Raw genomic sequence first — 20,905 nt, forward strand, 5'->3', positions numbered from 1 at the left:
GGTTACTTGACCCTCTCAGTGAACTAGATCACCAGTCACCTGCCCTCCCTACACTGTATTATCAGATAATGGGGAAAGGCTTTAAGAGGTCATGTACCCTGAAACCTTTTCTTCTGCTATGACACTGGACTGACAGTCATTAAGTGGGGGAGGAGAGAGAAACCAGGGAGGCAAAAGAAAATAACGAAGTCCTTCACAGAGCCCACGGGGCTCTAGGAGATAAACAATACAGAATGGCATAGGGTTTGGTTCATCTAGCAATCAGCACAACTGAGAATGACTGTTTGGGTCCTGTGGGGGAAGATGCTGGGATTAATTAGTAATGTCTGCCGTAGGCCACATATTGACAGTACCTATGTGCTTGCTATATTTAAATTTGCAACCCATGTTCTACCTACAGTGTATACTGTAGAAGCTCAGGAATAGGCTCTGAGAAGAAAAGGGGCATGTCATATGATTTGTCCAAGGTCACATGACTTCCATTACCTGCTGATGTTGCTGGGCAGAATATGAGCCGTGGAGTTCCACACAGAGAAAATCTCCTCTTCTCACTGTGCTGGTCTTCAACATCAGAAAGCGGGGTGCCCTGTCCCTCCTTGGAAGCTTGTCCTGAGATCACATGATCTGTCTCCCCAGGTACAAGCTTGTGGAGCTGCTCTGCTATGTGGTGATGGGCTTTTTCCCCGCCCTGGTGATCCTCTCCATGGTAAGTCCCACTTGCCCAGCGGGAGGACTCCGATCACATGTGCGAGCTGGACCTGCCTCTCGAGACTGTCAATCAAGCCCCCACCTCTGGCAGCAGGGGAAACAGGCTGAGTAGGTCTGTGTGCTTGCCTGATGGGACAGAGAACATGGAGAGCTCCCTTGGGAGCTGCAGCATCCCTTCTGTCTAATTCCGAGGTTAGGTCTCCATATACCACGAAAGTGACTAGACAGCTCAGGCAAGTCACTGACCATGGTGCCCAGGACACGGTGCCTGCTAAGAAACACTGGATGTCTCGACTGCTGTGTGGTTAATATTCAGCAGCAATACTCTTGAGGACTGGGGAAAACGTTATTGTGTGTGTGTGTGTGTGTGTGTGTGTGTGTGTGTATGTGTGTGTGAGAGTGTGTATGTGTGTGTGTGAATGTGTATGTGTCTGTGTGTGAATGTGTATGTGTGTGTGTGTGTGTGATACCTTAGAGGTAATCACAATACCACTTAAAATGCTTTAGTTTAATTTTTTGTTGCTATGACCCAAAGCAACTTAGAGGGCCAGATGGAGAGATGGTTCAGTGGTTAAGAGCACTTGTTGCTCTTGCAGAGGACCTGAGTTTGATTCCTAGCACTTACATCAGGTGGTTTACAAGCACTTTTAACTCCAGGTGATCTGCTGCCCTCTTCTGGCCTCCATGGGCACTGCACACAAATGGTGCATATACTCCCCTCCCATATACATATATATAAAACTAAAAATGAAATGATTTTTAAATAGCAGTTTATAAAAGAAAGAGTTAATTTGGATCACAATTCCAGGTTACAGCCCATCATTGAGAAGAAGGCAAGGCAGGAACTTGAAGCAACTCGTGACATCCACAATCAAGAGCAGAGAGAAATTAATGCGTGGCTAGTGTTCAGTTTACTGCCTCTACTGTCATATGGTCTAGGACTCAAATCCAGAGAATGGCGCTGCCCATTCTTAGGCTGAGGCTTCACACATCAGTTAGGACAATCAAGACAACCTCCCACGGACATACCCACCAAACAATATGATCTAGACGTTTCCTTGCGACTCTCCTCTCAGGTAATTCTAGATTGTCGAGTTGGCAGTTAAAATTAAGCACCACACAGGAGTTTTAATCTCTAAGTGATGTTTTCATTTTTTGGGAGAGGGTCTCCGATAGCCCAGGCTAGTATCAAACTCATTTATGTAGAGTAGGGTTGCAGGCAGGTGCCACTTGCCCAATCTCCAAGAGACTTTGTTTTGTGGCTGTTCAAGTTGTAGAAAGACAAGGATAGTGGAACCCAACTGACCTAAAGATGAGTAGGTCCTGTGTGTCAGAACAGATGAAGGACATGAGTGTGGCTTACAACATCACCTTTGGCAGCTCACAAACACCTGTAATTCCAGCTCAGGGGATCTAGTGCCCTCTGCTGGCCTCCTTGGGTGCCCACGTACACGTGACACACACACAAATAAATAAACAACTATTTTAGTAAAAAATAATCTTAAAGCTGGGCGGTGGTGGCGCACGCCTTTAATCCTAGCACTCGGGAGGCAGAGGCAGGCGGATCTCTGTGAGTTCGAGACCAGCCTGGTCTACAGAACTAGTTCCAGGACAGGCTCCAAAGCCACAGAGAAACCCTTTCTCGAAAAAACAAAACAAAAAAAAAACAACAAAAAAATAATCTTAAAATAAAAAGCCTGACATGGTGCATGTACTTGTAATCCCAGCACTGGGAAGGATCTCTGAGCTTGTTGGTCAGCCGGTGTAGCCTTACTGATGAGCTCCCCGCTAGTCAGAGACCCTGTCTCATAAAACAAGGTGGATGGTCGGGCGCTGGTGGTACATGTCTTTACTTGAGAGGCAGAGGCAGGCGGATCTCAGAGTTTGAGACTAGCCTGGTCTACATAGTGAGTTCCAGGACAGCTAGGGCTACACAGAGAAGCCTGTCCCCCCAAAACCAAACCAAAACAAAACAAAGCAAACCAAAACCCAAGGTGAATGAATGGTGTCTTGAGGAGAAATGCCTGAGGCGGATTTCTGTCCTCAATATGCGTGCACACATCCCACACACACACACACACACACACAGAGAGAGAGAGAGAGAGAGAGAGAGAGACAGAGAGAGGGAGGGAGGGAGGGAGGGAGGGAGGGAGAGGGAGAGGGAGAGAGAGCACACCCCCCCCCCCACACACAGAATCCCCTTTCTCCTCTATTGATAAAACTCCTCCCCCTGAGGAGATGTACACAACGTCTACCCCTCCTTGGGTCCACCAGTGTCTGCTCTAGCTTACTGCAGGGCAGTGTGTGAAGGGTTATGGGCAGGAGCATGGATGACTTGGAAGCAGCCACACTGGAAGGTTTGCATCACCATGCTTGATGACTCCCTGTGGCTATGGAGATGGAGTCCCCTCCCATAGCCCCCACCCATATCTTCCAGTCCTTCTCAGGAACCCCAATTATGGATGAATTGGGAAGGATGGCTAGATACTCAGGTGAGGCTACCATGACCCTCCCTGCCCCCTCTTTCCAAGAGGGGGTATCAGCATCCAACAAGCCCAACTGTGATGATCTTGGCAAGCAGGCCCAGCTAAAACTCCTGGAGATGGCAGCAATTTGGCTTGGAGGACAGCTCTGGGCAACATCATCCAGGTCATGGCATCCCCTTCTGCTGTCTGTCTCTGTGGACTTGGCTACTTTGGGACAGTCACGTTTTGTGGTAGCTGTCCTTTCGTGCCTGGCTTATTTCACTTAGCATTGTGTCCTTGGAGCTCCTCCACATAGTGGCTTGTGTCACAATGGTCCTCTTGTCTTTAAGGCAATGTAACAAGTAATGTTCCATGGTATGGGTATACTACCCAACTCTGTGTGTGTGCGTGAGTGTGTTTATGTATGCATGCATGTGTGCGTACGTGCGTGTGTGTATACTAACCAACTCTGTGTGTGTGCTTGTATGCGTGAGTGTGTGAGTGAGTGTATGCATGTGAGTGTGTATATACTGTCTGTGTGTGTGCGTGCGTGTGTGCATGCATGTGCACATGTGTGTATACTGACTCTGTGCGTGTGTGGGCGTGTGCGCATGTGTGTGTGCGCATGCATGTGTGTGCATGTGTGCGTGTGTGCATGTGTGTGTGTGTGCAGCGATGGGGACTGAACCCAGGGCATTGCACATTCTAGGCCAGTACTTTACTACTCAGCCGCATTTCCAGCCCTCTTTCCCCCTTCCCCGGGGTCTCAGTATTTAGCTTTTATGTTCTCCTTGAACTTGCTATGCCGCCCTATAAAAGCAACCTTTTTGAGATTTTGGGTTTGCACTGTAGAGGCAGAATCTTGGATCTCTAACCCTGCTACGTTTGCCTTCTTCCAAGTGCTAGGCCTCTGAGGTTTGAGTTCGCTATCATCAGTTGCAGATTTTGCAAGTTAATATGGAAAATTTGATGCCACAATATTGAGACTTCCTAGGGGACTCGGGGCTTGTTCGCCACTTGTATATCTTTCCATGTGGGTAGCAGGGAATGATGAAGTCTCCCTCTGACTTGTGTCTAATCCTTTTCTTCCAACAGCCCAACACCGAGGGCATCTGGGAGCTGATGACAGGAGGGGTCTTCTACTGCTTGGGCATGGTCTTCTTCAAGAGTGACGGGAGGATTCCCTTTGCTCATGCCATCTGGCACCTCTTTGTGGCATTTGGTGCTGGTACTCACTACTATGCCATCTGGAGGTACCTCTACCTGCCCAGCACACTGCAGACCAAGGTGTCCAAATGAGGTGACCCAGATTCCATGGGTCATTTAGATTTTGGAATCAACGCATCATGGAAAGTGAACTGTGAACTCTAACCTAGAGCATAGTGCCAAGCTCTGCCTGCCTTTTCCTGGATGGAATTTTTTAAGGGTCTAAGGTCTCTTTCAGTGACAGCTGTACCACCTTTTGAGTCTCCAGCAAGGAAGAAAACATTTAGCCATCTCCATGGAGAAGAAATTAATTCAGTACTGTGTTTCTACTTTAGACAAATGATTTTTTAAATTATAACCAATATTAACATCTTCAGAAAAGGGCAAAATAGGGAATGACCCTCCAAGAGGTAATTTTTAAGGTCCTGAGCACATTCCTTTCTGCTGCAGGGGAAAGTCACCTAGCATTAGATGACAGATGGGGAATATCCCTGACCATTGCAGGCATCATCAATCAATTGCAGCATTTACATAGTGATAGAATTCAATATAGTGTCCCAAGCAGACATTACTAATTGATTCTGTGCTCATGATGGAACCTCTTGGCTGGCCTGGTGTGTTAAGAAACAAGATCACAGCAGAGTTATTAGAAGTCACTATATGGAGGAACATGTTTATCTCTGGACACCATTACCTTCTCCCTTCTCCCCCCCTCCCCCCCATCCACCTTCAAGGAAGTTCTTTGTGTGGGATGTTTGGAGGCAGTGCGGGGAAACCAAGGCATCCATTCCCAACAGCTGCTCACACTCTGCTCCACTATGGCTGGTCCTTGGTTCTGGAGGTGCTGAGGGCTGGGATGAGGATGCTGCTACTTGGCCATTTCTTCTCATCTCACAGAATCAAAAGAAACCATGAAGCTGAGCTCACCAGAGGGCTTTTCTTGGTGTCCAGAGACATCTCTCAGAGGCCCTCTGTTGGGCCCTCTGGCAGGGTCTTCGTCTTCCAGAATGAATGGAACGTTTGCATCCCCAACCTCTGAAGTGGCATGAAGAACATGGCTGCCAGGGGCCTCTCCTCAGCCACCTCTACTCCTGGGCTAGCCTTGACACAAGATGCCACCTGGACACTGGCGGAGTGCCGGAGCTGCTGGTCTAGCTCCTGACCTGAACTGACACCTCAGACTCTCTGGAAGAGGCTACTGGAAATCCAGGGTCCTGTTCAATGACTGCCAGCCAGATGGATGTGGGCGAGGGTGGGCCAAGACAGGGTGCCTTATACTTTGTTCTAGCACATTCCAAGGTATTTCAGGGCTTCGGCACCTGGAATCCCATATGTCAAAGCCAGTATTAAATCAAGTTTATGCATTCTTCAGAAAGATGGTTTTGAAGCCAGTGAGCTTTAGAATTGATTTTGTCTAACCTGGCCTGCCTGTGCATATGAGTGCTGTTTGCAAGTATGAAAGTGTGTGTGTGTGTGCATATATGAAAACGTGTGTGCATATGAAAGTGTGTGTGTACATGTATGAAAGTGTGTGTGTGTGTGTGTGTGTGTGTGTGTGAGAGAGAGAGAGAGAGAGAGAGACAGAGACAGAGACAGAGACAGAGACAGAGACAGAGAGAGAGAGAACAGACAAAACAGACAGGGCTTCAGCCCCTGGAAACCGGCTTAGATACCTCTGTTCCATGGACCGCTCCCATGTTTCCCCCAACTGGGGATCAAGGTTCAGAGAAGAGGACCACGATGGAGAGAGCTGACTGCAGCTTGGGACTGGGACCCTCACAACTGACCTTCCTCTGGGTCTGAGGCTGTAGGGGCAGGGCTTGGGCATCTGCACCTCTGTGTGGGAACTCCCTAGGTGTGACCCTGTTCAGACGAAGAAAATCGTCTGTCACTAGGAGGCTAATGGGGACCAAGGAGACTCCTAGGAACAGTGATGGATGCCTAGGACACTGACTTGGCACTTCAAAGTGACCACATGGCCCCTGCTGAGCTCTTGAGCTGAACAGCTGCTTCATCCACTGTGCCCTGGGGCTGAACATTTGATTTGAATTAGCTCCAGACAGCGACCCCACAAGCTGTCTCTCTCCCAACCAACTCCTACACATCCTTCAAAGCCAAAATACACATTGAGGAGCTTGTAGATCTTGTGTGACTCTGGGGATACCCTCTGCACCCCTCATACCCTGTGCTAATCTGGACCACAGCTCAGAGCCCTGTCTGTCACTCTGGTACTTAAGTTGCCCCTGGAGGGCAGGGCTGGCTTGCTAGGCTTGTCATGAGACCTGGCCTTCCCCATCGGTAAGGGTTTATGTCAGTTCCCTGCTCTCTGTGGCAGGTGTCCCCAGCTATTAAAAAAGTAAGTAAGACAGAACCTTCTACACGGCTGGAAAGATGGCTCAGCAGTTAAGAGCACTGGCTGCTCTTCAGAGGACTTGGGTTTGTTGCAAGGAGAGGCTGTTTGTTCGTCCCGGCCGCCTGGCTAGCTTAGCCCAGAAATAACCACACAGAAACTGCATTAATTAAATCACTGCTTGGCCCATTACCTCTAACTTCTTATTGGCTAACTCTTATATTAATTTAGCCCATTTCTATTAATCTGTATATTGCCACGTGGCAGTGGCTTACCGGGTAAAATTTCCAGCGTCTATCTCTGGTGGATCCATGGAGTCTCTCCAACTCTTTCCTTCTCCCTGCATTCTGTTCTGTCTTCCTCGCCTACCTAAGTTCTGCCCTATCAACAAGCCAGGCAGCTTCTTTATTCATTAACCAAGAAAAGCAATACACAGAGGGGACTCCCACACCATGGGTTTGATTCCCAGCACTCATGGGGAAGTTTACAACCATCTCTAATTCCTGTGCCAGGGGATCTGAGGCCCTCTTCTGGCCTCTGCAGGTACCAGACATTCATGTGATGCATAGACATACATGTAGGCGAAATACCCACACATCTAAAGATAAATAAATAAATAGGGCTGTGTGAAGAAAGGAATAGAATAATAGATATCTATTATAGCTATTATAATAGGGGGCTGGCGAGATGGCTCAGAAGGTAAAGGTGCTTGCTGCTAAGCCTGATGACCTGAGTTCAGTTCCTCGGGCCCATAGTAGGAGAGACTGGACTTCTGTAAGATGTCCTGTTTTACACACACACACACACACATACACACACACACACACACACACACACAATAATTTAAAATGCACCACCAGCCCATGTCCTAATTAATTATGCTAATGTTCGCCTAGAATATGAACTCTGATAAAGACAACGCCTGTGCTGGAGGTCCAGCCCAAGGAATAAATCACTGATGGTGACGTTTCAACTGTCGGTAACACTTGGGAGCATCCAGATCAAAGGGGCCTTGGTCACTCCTCCTTCCATTGCTCCAATTCAAGACACACTGCCCATCTCGCATCATTCAGGAAAGAGGGTCTCCCAGGATCCCACTCCACTCCAGCCCTGACTCCAGATGTCACCGGCTATCACTGGAGCAGCAGAGCAGGAAAAGATATTCCCATGGGTCAATGCCTCCAGTTCTGCCGGAAGATCACCCTGGGTGATGTGCCAAGAGTGTGGGGGCAGAGAGCATGTTGGAAATGAAGGTGGCAGCACTCTACTGTCGTCATGTCCCCAAAGAGCCATGGAGACAGCAACATGGCTCCCAGCTGTGCACAGCTGGGAGAGCTTCCTTGGAGGACTTGGTACAGGCCAGGGCTGGGGGAGTTGAATCAGTCTCAGGCCGGAGCTAGAATGGAAGTGTGAGCAGGGCTGGGGAATTCTTATGGGGAAACATAGGAAGGGAGCCCTGGGTGATGGAGAGAGGAAACAGTGCTGGGAACTGCAAGCAGCCCTGGGCCTCATTGTCTAGAGCTGCCTTGGCTGCGGCTCGGTTCTTGTGCAGCAGCACAGGGCGCTGAGTGAGCATAGGGGCTTGCAGGAAACCCTCAGCCCAGCCTTTGCGACCCACCCGCCGATTCTGTGCTGTTCTCTGTCCCCTATTCCTCTCCTCACCCCTTTCTTTCTTTCTTTCTTTCTTTCTTTCTTTCTTTCTTTCTTTCTTCTTCTTCCCTCCCTTCTTTCTTTCTCTCTCTCCCTCCATCCCTCCTTCCCTCCCTTCCTTTCTTCCTTCTCTCCCCCCCCCCCATTTTAGGGACAGGATTTCTCTATGCAATAGCCATCACTGTCCTGGGACTCACTATGTAGAGGAGGCTGACCTAGAACTCACAGAGATCCACCTTCTGGTATTAAAGGGATATACCACAACACCCAGCTTTCCCTTCTCTTCTTTTGAGACAGGGTCTCACATAGCTGAGGCTGGTCTCACAGAGCCAAGAGTAACCTTGAACTCCCAATCCTCTTGCCCCTACGTCCCGCGGCTGGGAGTATAAGGGTGCACTGTCATGCCAAGTTTATGCAGCGCTGGGGAGGCAACCCAGGGCTCCGTGTTTGTCAAGAGAGCACTCTTCCAGCTCAGATGTATCTTCATCGCCCAGCTCTCTTTCCATCTAAATCTGCAAATGAACAGTTCAGGCTTCTCCAGAGATCTGCCTGAGCCTAGCGATGGGGGAGCAGAGACGAGAGGGTACCCGGGGCTCACTGGCCAGCCAGTCTGGCTGAACTGGTGAGCTCCAGGTTCAGTGAGAGACTTGTCTTGAAAGAAAGAAAAAGGAAAAGAAAGAAAGAAAGAAAGAAAGAAAGAAAGGTCCTACAAGATAGATCAGCCTGTAAAGGCTCTTGATGCCAACGGTGACCTGAGTTTGATCCCTAAAACCCACAGGTTGGAAAGAAAGAATCCATCCCTTTGCCCAAGATATCTGAGAATTGTCTCCCTCCACCAGTATAAATAAAAATGTGATTGGAAAAGATATGTTGGGGACTGGCTGGAGAAGGTGCCTGACATTGACCTCTGCCTTGCCCTCACATGTGCGTGTTCAATCATACCTGCATACCTGTGTGCGTGCACACACATGAACACATACATACCCCAAAAAATGAATAAATAAAAATAATTTAAAAATAAGAACTGAAGATGTGGGTTTGGGCACAGGGAGGTATTTTATTCACCAGGCAGTTGGGGACAGATCAGGTGTGCCAATGCCATTGGCTGTGACAGCTCTCTCCTCACGAGTCCCTCCCCTTGTCCCAACAATTTTTTCTTTGTAGTTGGCTTCAAGATGGGCTTTAAATCAGTTTTGGCCACGGTGCACTGTGTGCGCTAGAGCGTGCGTATGTGTGTGTCTATGTGTGTGTGTGTGCCATGACACACACACGTGTAGGTAAGAGAACAACTTATGAGAATTTCTTCTCTCCTTCTACCTGTGGACCCTGGGATTTTGAACTCAGATCACCAGGCCCTCTTCAGCCCACCTCTGCTCTACTTTGCAGACTTGCCCTTTCTAACCACGTTCGCTTACCGTTGCTGTTACCAAACACCAGGCAAAGTCCAGTTAAAGGAGACGAGATTTGTTTGGGCTCATGGTCTCAGAGGCATCAGTCCCTGGTCACTTGGCCTCACAGTTTGTGATGAGGCAGAGCATTGTGTGGGGGTGGGAGGGTAAAGGAGAGTGTGAGGGCGAGAGATTGAGAGAGATGCCCATCTATCATCCTCCCATTTTCCAGGACTACTCTTCCAACAGGCAGCGCCTGCCACCTAACATCTCATTCAGCTGTGAACTGCCCCTAGGAGGACTTCACTGATGACATCAGCACCCTCCTGCTCTATCACCTTTCAAGCCCCCCAACTCTGAACTCTCCTGGTCAGGATCACACGAGCCTTTGGTGGGGGGCACTACATAGACAGATCGTGACACTAGAGTCACCTAAGAGACTTTGCACCTGGCTCAGGTCAACACACTACTTCCAAGGTTCATCTATGTTGTAGCATGTGTCAGTACTTCGTTGCTACATTAATAAAAATAAAATGATGATGACTATTTATTATTATGTGTCTGCGAACTCAGACTCCTAACGGCACGGTGTCTGTGAGGTCAGAGGACAAGTTGCGGAAGTCAGTTCTCACCTTCCACGGTGGGTTCTGGGATGGAATTTAGGTTACCGGGATGGTGTGTCAGGTGCTTTCACCCTTCCAGTCATCTTGCCAGATCTTTATTACTTTTTATGGCTGGGTATTCACCAATCGCATTGTTTCTGCCCATTTGTTAAGTGATAGACATCAGTAGTGTGAATATGTGGTAAATATAATAGGCCTTTTACTGCAGTAAACATCTGCACACAGCTTTTGGGGTTCACTTTATCTATCTCCTCTATCTCCTCTCTCTCTCTCTCTCTCTCTCTCTCTCTCTGTGTGTGTGTGTGTGTGTGTGTGTGTGTAGGCACATGGGGCACATGCATCCCGATGCCCAAGGGTCCAGAAGACGGTGTCGGATTCCCTGAAGCTGAAGTTACAAGAGATTGTGAGGCCCTAGATGTGGGTACTGGGAACCAAACTCAGCTCTTTCGCAAGTGTTGATAAGGGCTGAGACCCTGTATGCAAGGTTTTGTGTAGAACTGTGTTTCTGTTTCTCCCAAGAGGTCCCTAGATCATTATGGGAAGCTGTTATTCTTTGAAAAACTATGGATTTTCTTAGGCCTCTGAATGATTACCAGTTGACCTCACTAGATCTAGACCCACATAGGAGATAAGCCTTGGGATGTCTGTGAGGGCATTGCTAGAATAGGTTAATTGGAATGGAGGCAATGCTGTCCCAGGGGCTGGGTCCTGTACTGACTGCAGAGGAGGAAGGGAGCTGAGCACCCGTGTTCGCTGCTCTCTGCTTCCCGCATGGGGACACAGTGTGACCAGCTGCCTCACTCCTGCCGCCATGCCTTCCCTGACATGACAACTGCACCCTTGCCCCGTGAGCTTATATGAACACCGCTTTTCTCAAGTTGTTTCTTCCAGGTGTATTGTCACAGCAATCAGATGAGAAATCAGTACACCATGTCACCCTGTGTGTTCCCACCAGCAAAGGGTAAAGGTGCCAACTTCTCTGTATGCCCACCCCCTTCTACTCACATACATATGTATATATGTGTATTTATATGTGTGTGCATATATAATACACACTATATATATATTAGACAGGGTCTCACTGCATAACTCTGGATGGATGGGAACTCTCTGTGTCGACTGGGCTGTTTTAAATTCACAGGTCCACCTGCCTCTGCTGGATTAAAGGTATACACCACCTTTAATAACATTATACACATTAGCTCAGCTAAAAATACTTCTTATTTGGTCTTTGACTAATTGATACATGTGTGAGTGTATTTTGATGATATTCATCCCTATTTTCCTCTCTCTGGTCATTTAAGGTGCAGAGGGAATTTACCAGTGGCTATGCTCTCCTGCCCTTACAGCTTCTCAGAAAGGGGCGTGACCTCGTGAGCTACTCCCTCGTCCATGCTGCAACACGGATGGGCCAATCACATACCGCATTTTTATTTATTTTTTTGAGACAGGGTTTCACTCTGTGGCCCAGGTTGAGTCAGTCCCTTCTTCAGCCTCTCGCATGCAGGTTCATAGATTCATATCGTCGGACCTGATAGCAGATTCTTTACCCAAATGTCAGTGGTACAGCCTGACCTCCTACACATCTTCTTTTTTTTTTAAAATATTTATTTATTATGTATACAATAGTCTGTCTGTGTGTATGCCTGCAGGCCAGAAGAGGGCACCATACCTCATTACAGATGGTTGTGAGCCACCATGTGGTTGCCGGGAATTGAATTCAGGACCTTTGGAAGAGCAGGCAATGCTCTTAACCACTGAGCCATCTCTCCAGCCCCCCTCCTACACATCTTCAATCTTTCGGGAGAAAATCGGGTTCTGCATAAGAGAATTTCTGAGAATGAGGAGGCAGGCGGAGCAGATCCAAATCCAACCCCAACCTGTCTTAAGTCGAGCTTACCAGTCACAGATCACCTGCCAGCATGCAGGCAGTAACAGTATTGTAGGCCTCTGAATGTTTGTTACACACCTTATTACAGCATTAGCCGACAGTTACACCATTGGTGTCTTGTTGTAGTCTAATGAACTCTTCACACCAGCATGTGTACACGTGCAGGGTGTATGGTTGTGTGAGTTCACGTGCCCATGTGTGCACGCAAGGGACAGAGGAGAATGTTAGGTGTCTTGTTCTGCCACTCTTCATATTATTCCTTTGAGACAGGGTCTCTCGTGAGTCTGGAGCTAGGCTAGAAGTCAACACATCCTAGTGGTTCTTCTGTCTCTGGTCCCCACTTCGCTGGGGTTAAAGGTGCATGTGTGTCCACACTTGGCTTTTACATGGGTGATGGGGATTTGAACTCTGGCCCTCACACTTGTGCAGCCTTTGTCCGGCGAGCCACCACCTAGCCCCAAATGTTGCCTTGCTCATCTTTGCAACCCTGCATACCCTATGGGCTGCTGGCGACAGGCAGTGCAGGGTTATTAGCTGCACATGCCTGCTGATACCCGCTCTTCATCACTACTGCTCTTTCCAGGAGCTGGTTCTCTTTGTTTCTGTAAAGTCCATCATTTGGGGATACAGCCTAACCCGATGCCTACTTATCTCAGGGCTCAGTAAATCCTTTGCTTGACCGGTCCAGGGATCTGTCTCCATCTACTGGCCAAAGATGGCAGCTCAAAACTCAGTTTCCTGTGTGTGTGTATGTGTGTGTGTGTGTGTGTGTGTGTGCGCGCGTGCGTGCGCGCGCGCGCGAGCACCTGTGCATGTATATGTGTGCATGTGTATGTGTAATGTACATATTATTGGGTGAATGCATACACATGTGCAGGTGCACAAGCACTCATTTGTGAGTGGAGGTCAGAGGTCAACATCAGATGTCTTCCTCAGTCACTACCTTATTTTTTAAATCTATAAAATTAAATTCTTAAAATCTTTTTATTTATCTGTTTTTGTTTTATTATTTATCCAGAACACAAATCCACTTTTATTAATTTATATTTCATTAGGGTATATTTCATGGGAAGGGTACAGTGTCCCATGGATGGTGTGGCCACAACCTGCGCAGGAAGGTTGCTTCAGAATTTGCCATGAACCGTGCCACTATTTTCATGGGCCCGAGTGCCTTTGCCTGGATGGCTCTTGTCTTGTTTGTTTGATTTCAGAAGACACTGTATTGCTGTTTTGCTTTATACACAGGGCAACTCTCCTGCCTAAGTAGAATTCAGCTTCATCTTGGGCATAAACATCTTCAGTTTTAAGAAGAGCGGTGTCCTCTCTCTGGTTTCTGGAGAATTTGAACCACAGCCTTCCAGACAGGCTTCCGAAGGCTTCCACAGTTGCCAAGATGGCAGAACGAGGAAGGAGAGGCCCTAAAATTTTGACTTATTTTTTTGAGGCATGGTCTCAGTATGTGACTCAGGCTGACTCCCTTCTTCAGGGTCTTACTGTGTAGCCTAGAACCATCTATGTAGACAAGGCTGGCCTCTGCGTGCGCCACCACATCTGACCTGCCTTACTTTTTTATTGAGCAAATTCCCTTACTCAAACTGTGTCCCATCTCCCCAGTGCCCTAATTCCTCCAATGAGACTCCACCTCCCACTTTCTGCTACCTCCTGAGGATGCCATCATATTATGGCTCCATCAGGGGATGAATCCATTGCGTGAGGAGATGGTTCAGTAGGGGAAAGCACGGAACAAGCGTGAGGTACTGAATTGGAATGCTCTAGACCCATGTAAAAGCCGGACGCCCAGGACAAGTGTCTGTAATCCCAGCACTCCCATGGGAAGATGGGAGGTGAGTATGGCAGGGTTTCCAGGCCAGCTAGCCTGGAGTGCTCAGTGGAAAAAGCACAGAGTGATTCTGTTTCAAATTAGATGGATGGCAAGGACCAAAACCTGGAGTTGTCCTCCATAGGCACAATGTGGCATACATGTGCCCACATTCGCCATGTATGAATGTGCTAACATGCAAAACAAACAGAAAGAAATGATCAACTCATTAAGTCAGCACCCTCAGGATCTAGTCAATTACCCAATGCTCCGGATCTGACTATGGCTTGCACTGAGGACCAAGCCCTCCTTACGTAATCCCTCTTGGTAGGATCTACCCATAATGGAATGGTTGTTAAACCTCATCCAGAATTCCAGGCGGTGGTGGTGCATCCCTTTAATCCTAGCACTCAGGAGGCAGTCAGGGGGATCTCTAAGTTCAAGACCAGCCTGGTCTACAGAGCGAGCTCCAGGATGGCCAGACTGATTATCTGTCAGGGCTGGCAACCAACCAAGGTTACAGCGTTGGGAATGGGACTGTGGGTAGAGGAAAATCCAGTCTGGCAGTTCACAGATGTGTGTGCACTGGTGTTGGCTGTTGGTCAGTGCCTCTCTTTTCACACAGAATTGCTTGCAGGTCTTTCCAAAGTGCTGGTCATCTTACCTCAGAGTAAGATCGAAGAGATGGCACGGGCAGATGCTACATCTTTCCTTGTGTGAGTCTTACACTTCTAGTCATCCTGTTCAACAAGGGAGTCTATGCGGCGATGTGGGGACTGGGAAGTGTGGCTCCCTGGCAGCCATCCTGGAGGTTCGGTATCACATAAGCAACACTGGATTACAGAATTTAAGGATAAATTAAAATTATCTAGGTGAGCCGGGCGATGGTGGCGCACGCCTTTAATCCCAGCACTCGGGAGGCAGAGGTAGGCGGATCTCTGTGAGTTCGAGACCAGCCTGGTCTAGAGAGCTAGTTCCAGGACAGGCTCCAAAGCCACAGAGAAACCCTGTCTCGAAACCCCCCCCCCCCAAAAAAAAAAAACAAAAATTATCTAGGTGATCAAAGCGGGTTTCATGGGATGAAAATTCAGATGCTGATGTCCCCGTTCCCAGAACCCCAGAATGTTACTGGATGTGGGGCCTCAGAAGCAACTTAAAAGAGAAAGACATTCCTGGCTTACAATTTGAGAGACATCAGGGAGCTTTTGACCTCCTGGAGAAGAGGAAGCAAGCAGACAAAAAATGGTCAGGGATGAAAATCTTTCAAAAACCTGTCCCCATGACCAACTTCTTCCATCCGGACTCCACTCTTTAAAGTCTTTACAACCTTCAAAAACAACACTACCAGCAGGTGGTCAAGACTTTGAAATGTAAGCCTGGGGTAGGCATTTTACATCCAATCCACTATGAGCTACAAATTGCCAGACACTCAGACGGTATGTAAACAAACAATCGTAGCTGTGTCCCAATAAAACTTTATTTACAAAAATAGTCCGGATCTGGTTCCCATGTTGCAGTGTGTGTCACTCTGCCAGAGATGGGTTTAGAAAGTCTGGAGATGGGTTTCGTTGCAGCGTGGGAAGTGGCAGAAAGAGCATCCAGGCCTGAACCCAGGCTCTCCTCCCAGCTCTGGTAACTGCCTCTCTGCCATGGTTTGTAGGAAGTTATAGGGAAATATTCCAGAATGTTGTTTGGTTACAGCCTCTGAAGCTGGGGTGTGTGAGGAGATTGGTATGCATGATGCGGGGGACCTCCTGCAAAGGTCTGTGGGGGTACAGTCAAGCCCCCTGGTTTCTCTGAGTCTCTACATCTTTAGGGGGAAAGATGAAAAAGAGGAACTTCATAAGAGCTAGTGTAGGAATCTGGGCAGCTGGGCTGGGTAGAGCCCCTCAGCATACAGGGACAGGCAGAAGTGGTGGTTCATACATGTTTATCCCCTTCGCTTCTCTCAAACATGGGGTCACTACTCTACAGCAGCGGTTTTCAACCTGTGGGTCACGACCCCAAGGGGGTTGCGCGCCAGATAGCCTACATTATCCAATTTTTACATTATGATTCATAACAGTAGCAAAAGCACAGCAATGAAGTAATTTCACGGGTGGGGTCACCACAGCATGAGGAACTGTAGCATGAGGGTCACAGTATTAGAAGGTTGAGAACCACTGCTCTACAGCGGTGAACTATAAACTGTCCACAGAAAGATGGACTCCTAGGGTTAGGGTCTGCAGTTTGAGATCAGAAACATATCAGCGCTAAGTCAAAACAAACAAGTTGTTAGGAAGGCTTTTGGGTCAAAGTGCCCAAGCCGATTAGGTCCCCTTTTGTATGTTTTTTTTTTTTTCTTTTTTCTTTTGGTTTTTCCAGACAGGGTTTCTCTGTGGTTTTGGAGCCTGTCCTGGAACTAGCTCTGTAGACCAGGCTGGTCTCGAACTCACAGAGATCTGCCTGCCTCTGCCTCCCGAGTTTAAAGGCGTGCGCCACCACCGCCCGGCCCTTTTGCGTGGTTTTAAGCCAGTCTGCCATAATTTGACTTGCCCTTTAAAACTCTGGGTAAGGCCTGGGGGGGAGAGGGTGGTTTAGTTGGTAGAGCATTTGCATTGCATACATGAGGTCCTGGGTTTAATCCCCAGCACTACACAAAAGAGGCATGGTAGTGCAAGCCTGTAATCCCAACACAAGGAAGGCGGAGGCAATAGCATCAGGGGGCAAGGCCAGCCTTGACTACAAGAGTTTGAGGCCAGTCTGGAATATATGCGATCCTATCTAAAATATAAAATAAAATAAAATTCTACAAAGAATACATTAAAATTAAAGAAATGGTGTAAATATTGATAACATACAGTATATATACGTATACAATTATCAATCAATCAATAAAAATATGTTAAACGAAACAAAATTCTGGTCTCCCTGTTCCCGGTCCATTTCATGCATGTTTGTAAATATCAAGGTGATTGTCCACCCTTGTCCATCCCTCCACTCTTGTCCACCCTCCACACTTGTCCACTATCTGGAGTGGAGGCCGACCACCACCTAGCCTACTTGACCATAGAGCACATAGAGGAAGGGTTAGCATCGGCCACGCCCCTCTTGGCTGAGGCCCCGCCCCTCGATATACCACGTGCCCGTCGTAGGAGGTCACACACACCCCGAAAGCCACACCTCTTCAGGAATCGCCCCTGCCGTTGGCTGCCAGAAGGGGACGCTAGCGCACAACCTATATTTCCCCGGGTCCAGGCCAGCCCCAGTACGTGTGACCCCGCCCACTCAAGGCTTCGTCTCTGCCCATTGGGCGCTGAGGTGTCAGGTTTCCGTTCACCTCGCCGGGCTCCCCGCCCTCACAGGCTCCGCCCCGGAGGCCCCGCCCCCTCGGAAGCCTCGCCCTGTCCGTTGCGCGGCCGGCAGGAGGCGCCTCGAGCCGGGCGCCAGCTCGGCTAACGGCGGGCGTGGGAGCCGCGCGCGGGGGACGCGGCTGACGGGCTGAGCTGAGGTAAGTGCGGGGCGCGAGAAGGAAGATCGGGGGAGGCCGAGGATGGCTCAGGAGGTGCCTCTGGGCTACGACGGGGACCCGCGGAGGGCGCGGAGACCGCGGGCTAAGACACGGGTGGCGGGGCACGCGCTGGGGCGGGGCCGCGCTGTTCACGGTCCCCGCAGCGAGTCCCGGCGCGAAAGAGGCAGGCTTGCTCGGTTGCCATGGAAACCGGCGAGCGCACGGGGCCTGGAGTGGCCCGGGGGAGCTGCACCTGAAGGCCGGGTGGGCGCGGGTGGCGTGGCCCCGTGGGATTCTAGGGGGAGATCCGGCCAATGTCATTCTTGGTGGAAGGACCCTATCAGGCCTCAGTTTACCTGGCGGTGCCAAGGAGATGGAATCTAACCTGGGGCATCCCGAAAAAGCTCCGAGGGAATCCCACACTCTCCCACCAGGATGGTGGTGACACCCCACTCCTACACCCGTCCCGCAGGAGTGTCGCCTCCCCACCCGTGTACCCGCGAGAAGCATTGTTTCCCCAGCTATTTCTGTGCCATTTGCATCCAGCCCCCCGACAAGTACTGCGCCTGAGACAGATGCTGGGCAGGAGCTCTGAGGCCCTCAGAGGGATCTGGCTTCTGTCCCTGGGGAGCCCTGGGATGGGGGGCCTGAAAGGCTGCAGACCTGTCGGGCCAGCCTTTGTCGCCCATTGAGTGTTTGGTTAATCTGAATTACCAAAAAGAATTTGATTACCCGTGTCTCGGTGCTGCGGGCCACCTCTTGTGCATTCCAGAGAGGAGCCTGTCCCTAATTCCACTGGGAGAAGTCATTCAGTCCCCTTTTGCTAAGTGACTAGCACCGAATGGAACCTGATTGAATTATGCTCATATTTAAAGCCTCCCTCCAGCTGGAGCCATAAAGATAGGATTTGTGGAAGAGGGGAGGTGAATAATGCACCAAAGTTGACTGTTCATTTTTTTTTCCTCCTGTTGGAATGATAATGTGTTCCACATTGTCCTGTTGGAACAGACATGTCCCTCCACCCATGTCAGCCGCCACTGACCTCACTGCCTGCCTAGTCGTTGTGACTTAACCTTTTTTTCTTTTTCTTTTTTTAAAAGCAGAAATGGGACTCTTCTTGGAGAACTAGAAAAGGGAGAGTTTATGAGGCAGCTGCAGCAAGAGCCTTGCCTGTACTGACTCTCCGGGACCTGGGCTGTCCCCAAATGTTTGTGTGTCAGAGGCGAGAATTGGGCAGAAAAGGAAAAGACAGGTCATACTTGCAGAAAAACAGATCTGGTTACCCAGGGCGTGCTCTTCTCTGTAGGACTTTCCCTGGATTCCAAGTGGCCTTTTGAGAAACATTTTTGTCCTGTTTGGACAAACAGGCTGTACTCTTGACTCTGTGATTAGGAAGGGAAGTGGCCTGGGAGCAGGTGAACACCCCCAGGGCCCACTCTCTTTGGTGGCTGTGGTGAGGATGGCCATAAAAGCAAGCTTTCTGGAAAATCTCAGAACATCTAAAACTCAGCATTCACTGGGACTTTGAGGGGCTAGGAAGGGGAATGTTAGAGAGGAATGAGTCACCTCACCCAATTTCTGCTGCCTCCTGTTCTTCATGATTTTCCAATCCGTCTTAGACAGGAGGGAGGGGCACTTATGAAGGTCCAGTCTGCATCCCGTGCTCCTGAGGTTCGTGGAGGGGACCTAGTATTATGTACTTGTACTTTTCCTGTGTATTTCCTTTTTCTTTTTTTACGTATGTATTTTGAGATAGGGCTATGTGTAGCCTTGGCTGGCCTCAAACTCTTTGAATAGCCAAAGATGACCTTCAACTTCTTAATTTTTTTTTGCATTCATTTATTTATTATTTCTCTATGTGTACATGTTTTAAATTTATAAAGATTTTTAATATTTAAATTTAATATTCTGTGTGCGTGCACATGCTCAGTTGGTGCTCAGAGGAAAACTTTTGGGGGGATGGTCAGAGGACCACTTTTGTGAGTCCATTTTCTCCTTCTGGCATGTGAGATACGGGAATTGAACATCAGGCTTGACAGCAAGCTCCTTTGCCATCTTGAAGGCCCAATGACCTTGAACTTCTGATTGTTCTGTCTATACCTCCTGAATGCTGGGACCACAGGCATGTGCCTCCATGCCTAGCTTACGCAGTGCTGGGAATGGAACCTAATGCTTAATGCATGTGAGGAACATCTCTGCCTCTGTTACCCCCCTTTTGATAGCGTCTCTCAGCCCCAGTTGGTCTGGAACTCATGCTGTATCCCAGGCTGGCCTTGCCATGCAGTCCTTCTGCCATAGCCTCCTGAGTGCGGGAGTTATATATGTGAGCCATAGCAGCTTCCATTCTCCTCCTCACCCTTTCTCTCTTGGCATTGTCTCACGGCGCCCAGGCTGGCCTGGGTAGCTGAGGATGACCTTGAGCTCTTGACCCTCCTGCCTCCACCTTCAGACAACTGGGATTTTGGGTATGCACACCACCACACCTCATTAACATTTCTGTTCTGTTAAAGCAGTCCAGTTAGATGTACAGCCAGGGAACAAGATGCCAGTCCATTTCTGCATTGGATCTGGGCCTTTAAACACTGTGGTTTACTTTGTGACTCTTCTTCTGCTTAAGGACATTTTGACATTGTGGTCTCCAGAACCCATGACTTTTAGGGCCACAAGCCTCAATGGCTGGGGCTGCAGTGTTGCCCACCTGGGTTAGACTTTCGACAAGAAGGATACTTCAGCACAGGCGTCCCCTGCACTTCTTGGAAGTGGCAAGGGGGGACCAAGTGTTGTGGAGGCTGTGTCATTTGAGAATGTGTGCTGGTCTAGAGGCTTCCAAGGAAGGGGTGCGTATGCATGTAGAGGCCAGAGATCAGTCTTGGGAGGGATCACTCAAGAGCTGTTCACCTTGTGTTTCTCAGACACTCTCTCACTGGCTTGGGACTCCATAAACTGGCCAGCCAGGGAATCCCAGGGTTCCTCTTGCCTTCATTCCCTGAGACCTGGTGCACACGCCATGATGCTGGGCTTTTCACACCGGTTCTGTGGACTGAACTCTAATACCATGTTTGTGTGTGAAGACACTGTGATGCATGCTTTTCAGAAAAACGTGTGGTGGGGTGGGGCATGCATGCAAGTGTGTGGGGGATGTGTGTACCAGTACCTACACAAGCGGAGGCTAGAGCAGCCGAAGCCGGGAGCTGTCAGGAATGACCTGTCTCTTCCTTGGAAGCCTCTAGCCAGCACACATTCTCAGAAGACACGGCCTCCACAATGCTTAATTCTCCCTTGATGCTTCCATGAAACACAGGGGACTTCTCTGCT

The 20,905-nt window shown here is 49.1% G+C and overlaps 2 protein-coding genes across 5 annotated transcripts in view; both read left to right on the forward strand.

Moving 5' to 3' along the window:
- The window catches only part of LOC121446150 (monocyte to macrophage differentiation factor 2), a 43,541-nt gene extending 37,787 nt beyond the window's left edge, over window positions 1-5,754 (forward strand). For both annotated transcript variants that reach the window (XM_041648569.1, XM_041648568.1), the window contains 2 exons: window positions 637-706; window positions 4,269-5,754. In XM_041648569.1, coding sequence (XP_041504503.1) covers window positions 637-706; window positions 4,269-4,472 — 274 coding nt within the window. In that variant the 3' untranslated portion in view covers window positions 4,473-5,754. The remainder of the gene's footprint in view (window positions 1-636; window positions 707-4,268) is intronic.
- Window positions 5,755-17,518: 11,764 nt separating this feature from the next.
- The window catches only part of LOC121444369 (ras-associating and dilute domain-containing protein), a 70,881-nt gene continuing 67,494 nt past the window's right edge, over window positions 17,519-20,905 (forward strand). For all 3 annotated transcript variants that reach the window (XM_041646193.1, XM_041646184.1, XM_041646200.1), the window contains exon 1: window positions 17,519-17,590. The gene's annotated coding sequence lies outside the window, so the exon portion shown is untranslated. The remainder of the gene's footprint in view (window positions 17,591-20,905) is intronic.

This window comes from Microtus oregoni, unplaced genomic scaffold (genome assembly GCF_018167655.1).
Source record: "Microtus oregoni isolate MIOR12 unplaced genomic scaffold, Mior012 000003F_ref0000135, whole genome shotgun sequence".
Taxonomy (NCBI): Eukaryota; Metazoa; Chordata; class Mammalia; order Rodentia; family Cricetidae; genus Microtus; species Microtus oregoni.